This window comes from Kryptolebias marmoratus, linkage group LG13 (genome assembly GCF_001649575.2).
Source record: "Kryptolebias marmoratus isolate JLee-2015 linkage group LG13, ASM164957v2, whole genome shotgun sequence".
In the NCBI taxonomy this organism is placed as follows: domain Eukaryota; kingdom Metazoa; phylum Chordata; class Actinopteri; order Cyprinodontiformes; family Rivulidae; genus Kryptolebias; species Kryptolebias marmoratus.
Window position 1 is genome coordinate 1,703,157 of NC_051442.1, and position 8,625 is coordinate 1,711,781.

The 8,625-nt window shown below is 35.7% G+C and overlaps 1 protein-coding gene and 1 long non-coding RNA gene across 2 annotated transcripts in view; both read right to left on the bottom strand.

Moving 5' to 3' along the window:
- Positions 1-1,850, bottom strand: part of LOC108228697 (cell wall protein DAN4-like) — a 10,553-nt gene extending 8,703 nt beyond the window's left edge. The window contains exons 1-5 of the mRNA XM_037979175.1: positions 1,774-1,850; positions 1,250-1,351; positions 975-1,142; positions 761-877; positions 4-352 (exon numbers count right to left, since the gene is read on the bottom strand). Coding sequence (XP_037835103.1) covers positions 4-352; positions 761-877; positions 975-1,142; positions 1,250-1,351; positions 1,774-1,822 — 785 coding nt within the window. The 5' untranslated portion in view covers positions 1,823-1,850. The remainder of the gene's footprint in view (positions 1-3; positions 353-760; positions 878-974; positions 1,143-1,249; positions 1,352-1,773) is intronic.
- A 6,504-nt stretch (positions 1,851-8,354) lies between these two features.
- LOC119617577 lies at positions 8,355-8,625 on the bottom strand. Its single transcript, XR_005233908.1, has 2 exons — positions 8,574-8,625; positions 8,355-8,476 (listed from the first exon to the last, which is right to left on the bottom strand). It is a non-coding gene; the product is annotated as an uncharacterized LOC119617577 (long non-coding RNA).

The window sequence follows — 8,625 nt, forward strand, 5'->3', positions numbered from 1 at the left end:
GTCGGTGTGGTGGTTGTAGTGGTCGGTGTGGTGGTTGTAGTGGTCGGTGTGGTGGTTGTAGTGGTTGGTGTGGTGGCTGTGGTCATCGGTGTGGTGGTTGTAGTAGTCGTCGGTGCGGCGGCAGTTGTAGTTGTTGTTGCGGTGGTTGTGATGGTTGTTACGGTTGTTGTAGTGGTTGGTGCTGCAGTTGTGCTCAGTGGACTGTTACACAAATTGGTTGTACAGCAGGTCGGTCCACTGGTGATGGAACCAACATTTTCCATGAACGGTAAATTACCCAGACTTCCAGCAACTAAACATGTATTTGGACTAACGCAGCCGAGCGCTGGACTTGTTGTGGATCCACTTGTCACTGTGGACATAAAACCAGAGTATTATTGTATAAATTGTCTCTTTTTTAACAAACAAAAACACTGTTTAAGTCTTGGCATTAGTTGCTATTTTCAACACTTTTCATTTGCTGAAAAGAATATAAAAACAACAGTGAAGGAAAAAACTCACATGTACCACTAATAGTGTTTTGTAACTGGTTAAAGTTAAAATTTTCCTTTTAAAAGCTGCAGCTTGTTAGACTGTCTGGCATAATATGTTTTTATAATATTTCAATTTATATTAAACAGGTTGCACACATTTTTTAAAATGTCATTTTATGTTAGTTTTTGTTGTACATAAATGGCAAAATTGTTGGACTTTTTTGCAAAAAAGCTTTGGTAAATTAACAAACAAGAAAAAAATAAAAATAAATAAACAAGAAACTCACAAGTTGCTGAGATGCAGCTGGTCTCACTTCCTGAACATTGTATTGAAGAAGTGCACTGAGAAGTGGCAGGGTTACAATAATTACACTGCAGGCTGTTAGGCGGCTGAGGGCTGGGAACTAAACACAAAGAACCCAAAGATTTTTCAGCTTAACAACAACAACAAAAAAGCTGTAGATCAGGATTTTAGGGACATTTTGAAATACTGAAACTTACAAGGTAGTGTTTGTGAGTTGCAGTCGTCTGTGTTACAGCACTGAGCAGAGGCAGTTGCACTTGAGATACCCAAATCAACTGAAAAAGTCTGGCTGCCCGTGCTTGGACACAAAGCTGATGAGGCACAGGTTTTGACGATTTGTGTTCCTGTAGTTCCGTCTGAAGTGGCTGCAGAGTCAAAGAGCAGTTTGTTAATGCTGATCGAGAACACGCCGAACATCACAGTGCATAATTTGTCTACAGTAAAGTAATTTGGCTCATATTAAGGAAAATACCTTGAATAGAAGCTGTTATACACATCGTCTCTGAGCTACAAGTTGCTGATGCTGTGGATGAACACACCTGATCTGTGCAAGTGATACACTGCAAAGCTCCAGCTGAAAATCAGAAAAAACATAAATTAATGAATGACTGTTGTTTAAAGTATCAGGGTGATTAACCAATTAAAAACAGTCAAACATACAATATGAATGAATTGAAGTTCTAAGCCTGATGTGGCACAATTGTTTTCAAGACATTCTTTTTTTTCTTTAAAGAAGCTGTTTCACAAATACAATTTTTTCTCGTGCTTTATTTGCTTCGAATGTTCAGGTATAAAAACCTTGGTCATAGGCTTAAGTTTTTTAGGGGTCAAAGGTGTGAATTTTTAGTACATTTTTGTTCACAATTTTATAATCTTCCCAACTTTGAGTAGTTGCAAATAACGGCAAACTCTCGGCTACAAGTATTGCAATATTCAAAATTATAGGTGATAACTTGTACCTTCTATTGACTATGAAGAAATAACAAGTGGAGTTACCTGTGCTGACGAGCGCCCAGATGAAAGTCAGAGAAAAGATGAGCTTCATCCTGATGTTTCGGTGAGTTCTGCTGGATTCTCCTGGATTATGCTTCTAAAATCTCTCAGCACTGCAACACTTTTATACCTACAGGTGACCTCACTGTTTGGGTGTGCTTGCATATTTTCAGTGTCACGGTTCAAAAACATCGTCTCTTCTTTTGTCAGTGAATCCTAATAATAAATCAACACACCTTAACGAACCTTTTCATACGCACCAACATATAATTAGGTTTGACAATTCACCAAAACAATAAATATGTGTGTGCTCTCATTCATAGTTTTGTGTCTTTGTTACTTGGTTCTTCCATCAGAGGAAAAACAGAAACTAGCCTGAGGATTTGTAAAAGTCTGATTTCTTCTGAGTTTATTCTTAGCACCCTTATGTTCTAGTTGTTTAGTATCTTTTGTTGAACTATTTTGGCTAAATCATTGTTTTTTTTTGTATTTCTTTCTGGAGACAATCAAATCAGTTGAGAATTTGGAAATAATTAAATTCAGTAAGACTTTTCTTGTTGAGATAGACCAATCTGCTTTAAAAGTAGTATCTCACTTAGCAAACAAAACCCATGAGGGAGTCTCCAGTTTATCGTGCAACGCTTACAGTGGTTCTCAGTTTCCTCAGGTGAGTTGACTGAACCACAAACACAGTAACAAATGAATTCAAACTATCAAACAACAAGAACATCAAAATCATGACAAAAAAAAAAAAAATCACCAAACTACCCCCCTTTTTATTCATTTGTATAGTTAATGCCATGTCACCACATAAATAAACACATCACATGCTCAAAGCACATTTGGGTGTGACACAGCCTACTGCCAGGAAGGGACTCTGTAATTACTATAAAACATCAAATGATTAAAATAAAATAATATGACCGGTGCATTGTATATTTAATGCCAATCATGAAATAGCTGGAATAGGGTACAAGAACTTCTGTTCTGAGCTCGGGCTGAAAGTCTCACAGTCAAAGTCACGAGCTCTGCCAAGGGTGGTGGATAATAACAGGGCTAAAACACTGTGGGACTAACCCTAACACTGACTCTAAAAGTTAATGAATTGTAAATGTACACCCAATGATTATATTCTGAGACTTTCACAAACGTCTGTCCAGTGGTTAATGAGATATTTTGCCAACAGACAGACAGTGATAACTAACATTTATTGGCAAAGTTTTAAGCAAAGATCTTGTCCAACGACAAGCACTTGGAGTATGTGTTGTGAATGACTCTCAGCTACTAACTCATCCACATTTTGCTCAGTATGTGTAAAATTGAGTTATAGCCATTATTGTGTTTTGTAAGTTAAGTTGGCTGGTGCGGCCATCCTGAAGTGGGTTGACTCCAAATATTATTCATTTGTAGTTACCGTATATGTCCAATGATTACTATCTGAAAGTATTATTATAATCTATTAAGCAGTTCAGGAGATATTTTGCTAACAGACAAATTAAGTTAAGTGTAATATTTATTGGCAAACTTTTAAAGACAATTGTCATGCAATCTGTTAGTGCTCAGAGTGTACATTTAAGTTGACTCTCAGCTGCTACTACTACACAATTATTTTGCTTAATAATTTTGAAATTGACTGAGTTATAGACATTTTTTTGTTGGCTAATTTTCATTAGCTGTAATGGCCATCTTAAATGGGGTTGACTCCAAAAGTTAATGAGTTACACATTCACATTCAATGATTACTTTCTTAGAGTTTCATTCAAATCTGTCCACAAATAAAGAAACACACACAGACAGGGGCCCAAACACGTTTATTACCCACCAAACATTGGTGGGTAATAAACATAGAATCATGAAAAAAAAAAAAAGTATTATCAAGAGCTGATCCCAGAAAAAACCTCAGAGAACAATACTGTCCTACAGCTGAAATAACTGAAATTCCTGTGTATTGATCAAAATACCAAATTCTTTCAACCTTCAAAAATACTGACTTTCTCACCTCTTGAAGGTAACATATTCTCAGCATAACAGGTGAATAACAGGCCGTTCTTACACCATTATTTTGAAGGTATTTCTCTGTAGTCTTTCAGCAATTTATGAACCAAACTGTGCAAAAGAAACAATTAAAGACATTCTGTATAAGTAAATGAGTAAAATAAGTTGTCAAGCCAGTTTCTTTGTTTTGTACGTCAATGAATATGAACAATCAAAGCACAAGGTAAAACTCATTAAACCCCACCCTTATCTTGGCATGTCAAGATAGACTGCAGTGAAACCACAAAGACAAGACGTACAGACGTACACACTAGAGAAAGGTTTGGGAGTGACACAAAGCGCACTTCAGGCTCAATTCACTACACCCTATGATTAAAATACAAATATGCGAGGGTGGTGACATCAATACAACAACAGCAGGTGTGGTGGGATCATTAGGAACACAGCAACACTGGTCCAGAAATAAACCTGTTTTTAAGTTTATCAGCGCTTACCTACCTCCAATTAAAAAAAAACTTAAGAGGAACGTGTGGGGCACTGAAACGTTCACGTGTAAAACAACACTTTAAGTCACTTTATGAAGATAAGTAATTTTTTTTGTTGTCATTTAAAACAAATGCATTTACAGCTAAATGTACAATATTTAGACATGTAAATAAGTACGTAAAATTTGGATTCATCATGTATTTATCACCAGCAGAAAAGTAAATATTCAAGTCATTCAAGAGACACAGCAGCCACACCTGATGATGCAGCTGTAAAAAACCTGCTTGATGAACAACCAGTTAACCAGTTATCCAGTTTGACAACATTCCAGATTCCAGGAGAACCAGTTCTTATATAATATTGTGTGATTAAAAGCCTTTCTTCAGCTGTTACTCAAGCAGTTGCCTTAACACCTGAACAATAACTATCACTGTGAGCAGCATGTAGGAAAATCCTGTTGTGTTCAGTGATATGTAACACACAAATAATAAATAAATAACTCACTGTGCAAAGAAGTATGAGCTACAGCCTCAGAAGAGACAAACAAATGCAGATAAATTTGTTCACGCATTTTAGTTAAAAAAACAAACAAACAAACACATAGGTCACTAAAATAACTTGGAACTGACAAAAATAATAATAATTAATAATACTTTAAAATTTTGGTTCAACAGAATTATTTGAAAATAATCGAACTAATAAAACTTGCCTTAAAAAAAGGATGGTCTCCTTAACGTAATATTTTGTTGCACAACCTTTGAAGCAATCACTACAGTCAAGTGATTTCTGTAACTTTCTCTGAGACTTCTGCACCTGACCACTGTCAGGTTTGGCGGTGATGGAGGCGAACCCAGAGAGCAGACTCATAATGAAAACTAAAAGAAAACTAATTTATTAATTCAAAAACAAAAGCTGACGAGGCAGCGAAACTAAACAAACTAAACCCAAACGCACGGAGGAAACACGGGAATGGATGAAACATGGGACAAGGACAAATGAACAATGAAGTGACCAGGTTTTAAACACAGATGATAAAGAGGCAAGTGGGTACAGGTGAGAGATCCTAATTACTGGCAGGTGGAGATGGGCGTGGCAGGTAAACAGATGACAACTGGGGAGAAGTGGATGATATATACACACAAACACGAAGGACCAACACAGACAATAAAAACAAAACATGAACAACACAAATTTGAAAAGAACACAAAAACAGACCCAAAACCCAAAATCCCGACAACCACAGGAAGTTTGGCCCACTCCTCAGGTCTGAAGGATTCCTTCATGACCTGCGACTGAGACCAAGCTTTCTGACTCTGGGCAGCACATTTGGCTCCAGAAAGCCTTGACAGTCTTGAGATTTGATTGGACCCTGCAGATATTCAGATGTAACAAAGCAGCAGAACAGAATCTGAAGCTGACAAAACAAGGGACTGCATTGTGCATGTTTGTATGCCAGTACTCAAATTAGCCTTCTTTCACCCCACTGCTATCCCCGGCACATGAAGACACAGTCACATAGATCAGAGCAACACATCCTTATGCAGTCTCTCATCTCTTTTTGAGTGCAAACTCTTCTACTTTGACTGATTGTAGGTGTTTGATAACAAAACAGCATTAAGCGGAGTTAAAAGATTTAAATGCTCAAAAATAATAACATGTCTGGCAAAACCAACTTTTTATTCTCCTTGTCAGTCAACAATTAACATTGTTGCACAGCAGAACTTTCACAAGTGCGAACCAAGGAATGGTCATTCAGTCTTCCTTCATTAAAGTGGTTGAATGGCGCCACCCAGTGTCACCCAGGTGTCATATCCTGACCTGTTAATAACTGAGAATATGTACTGCATTTCTGACACTTCTTACGTTCTCTTTTAATAATCAGCAATAATTAGATATTTACTTGGGGTTACTCATAGATTTTCTGTAACTACTTGATTCTGTTCAGGGATATGAGTAACATCCAGCACTGACAGGGGCACTTTTTACCCCAAAAAGAAGTGTGACTTAGGATAAGGTAGTAATGTGATTCTGCTCTGATCTATTGTGAAAAAAGTATTTTTTATGGACTGAGACGAAACTCACCACAACCACAAAGCCTATTTAAGTTTCTATACAGATTATGCACAATCAAGCCTTTTAAAAATGGATCAAAACAAACAATTCTCTTTCAGAACTGAATACACAAACTTCATTCATCTCTTTGTTATTTCTAATCCACCTTATGTTCTTGTCTGTTATTATAGAGCAGAAAACAAAGGAGGAATTTCAAGGCTTGTTTTTAAAAGCTTTGCGGTTGTTCTGTAAGCTGTTGGATCATACGCAGAATTAGCTTTTCACATGCTGCTTCTGCAGTTTTGTTTTCTTTTGGTTAGAAAAATAATGACAAAGTATAAAATGTCACATGTTCATTTTAGGTTGTATACACCTAAGTCTAGAACACAGTATAAGTCAAATAATTAAAAACAAATTGTCCTGATGTATAAAAGTGCAAAATTAAGGAAAGGTTTTGATCATTTTTACCATTAGTCTAATATCTCTTTGGTGTGGACTTTTTGCAAAGAAAAAATAGCATTATTTACCTTTTTTAAAAAATATATGGTTCAAGTAAATATACAACATACAAAAATGAAAAAATATTTCCTTTGTATGAGTATTAACTTCCTTTTTATTTTTACATGATTAGACACAATCTTGACACTGAAGCAATACAAAACAAGTTAGGTAAACTCTTAAGATCATTTTAGTGTCTTGAAAAACATAAATAAGAAGTGATGCAAATTTATTTTCAGTTTTTATCTTATTTCATGTTTACTCATGTTGTGATGCTAACTAAAATCAAAATACAGTTCTAAATGGTATGGCAGAAGGCCTTGTCTATCATAAATTTTTTATTATTCCCCAAAAACATAAAAATAAAGCTTAATTTAATGTTGAATAACAGAAATACATCAAATAAAGGGACTATACATCAAAAAATAGTCACATATATAGATAATACAGACAGAATATTAATAAATGTATGTGTTAAGTTAAATATTTAGAAAATAAATACCTGTTACATAAAGTCATTCAATATAATCCACATAATCAACATAAACTAGAGGATAAGATAAAAAAGTCCAAGAAGCCACAGAAGCATGCCCAGTCTGACACTACAAGCATCATTGGTTGTTGTACCATTAGTATCAGATAAAGTAGATGAAGAAGATATTTTAGCTACTGGTGGTAGTCTTGCAGCAAATGGACTAGTTGTGATTGCTGAAGCTGTTGTGCTTGGTGAAAAAAGTACTGCTTGAGCTGGTGGATTAGGCTTTGCATTTGGTATAGCATGATCATTAGCTGGTGGATTAGGCCTTGCATTTGGTCCAGCTTCATCTGGTAGATTAAGACTTGTGTTTGTTGGTGTTTTAATGGGTGATGTATGTGTTGGGTCTGGTGCTGCAGTTGTGATGATTGGTTGTGATCTAATCTCTCTTGGCATAGAATTTAGTGATGCATGATTACACTCAGGAATTCCAATACAGTTTGGACCACTGGTGATTGAACCAATATTTTCCATAAATGGGAGACGATGTGAGCTGCTGGCAGCCACACATGTATTTGGAGTCGCACAGCCTTGTATCAGATATGTTCTGGATCTTTTTCTCACTGTTGAACAAGAAGCATTTTCACAATTAAAGAAAATTCCTTTCCTCCCAAACAAATGAACAAACTAAAAAATAACAAACCACATTTTCAATATTGCTGAAAAAAGAATATTTGGTTCCTAATTATTATTTATTGAAATTAACTTTTAAATTGCAAAATTTTATTATTGTCAAAACCTTGTCCGAAAACTTTGTTTCATGAATTGAAAAAGCCCTCTAGACATTTTCCCCATTATCACATAAGAGTACAATAAATCCATAAATGCATTTTACAAAAAAAAAAAAAATAAAATGAGCTCTTTATAGATAAAAAAAGAAGGCAACACTTGTGTCACATCTGAACGATTTTATGATTGAAGTATCAGGGTGGAAAATTTTTTTAGATTTTCGAGACCTTCTCTGATAGAATATTGCTTAAAATAGGTATGAGATTTGTTAAACAAATTAACAAGAATACTCACCAGTAGCTGCAAAACAGTTGCTCTCCTCTCCTGAACATGTTACTATAGAGTTACATGAAGAAGTGTCGGGGTCACAAACAAAACACCGTCTGCTGTTGGAGGGCTGAGGAGTGGGGACTACAAAACAAACAAAATATAAGTAGAAAACTCAAAATTTTATGTAAATAAAGAATAATATTTGCGTCTTGTTTTAAATTGATGAGAAAAAGCTTACATGGTAGAGTATGAGAGTTGCACTTGTCAGAGTTGCAGCAATGGGCTGAGGC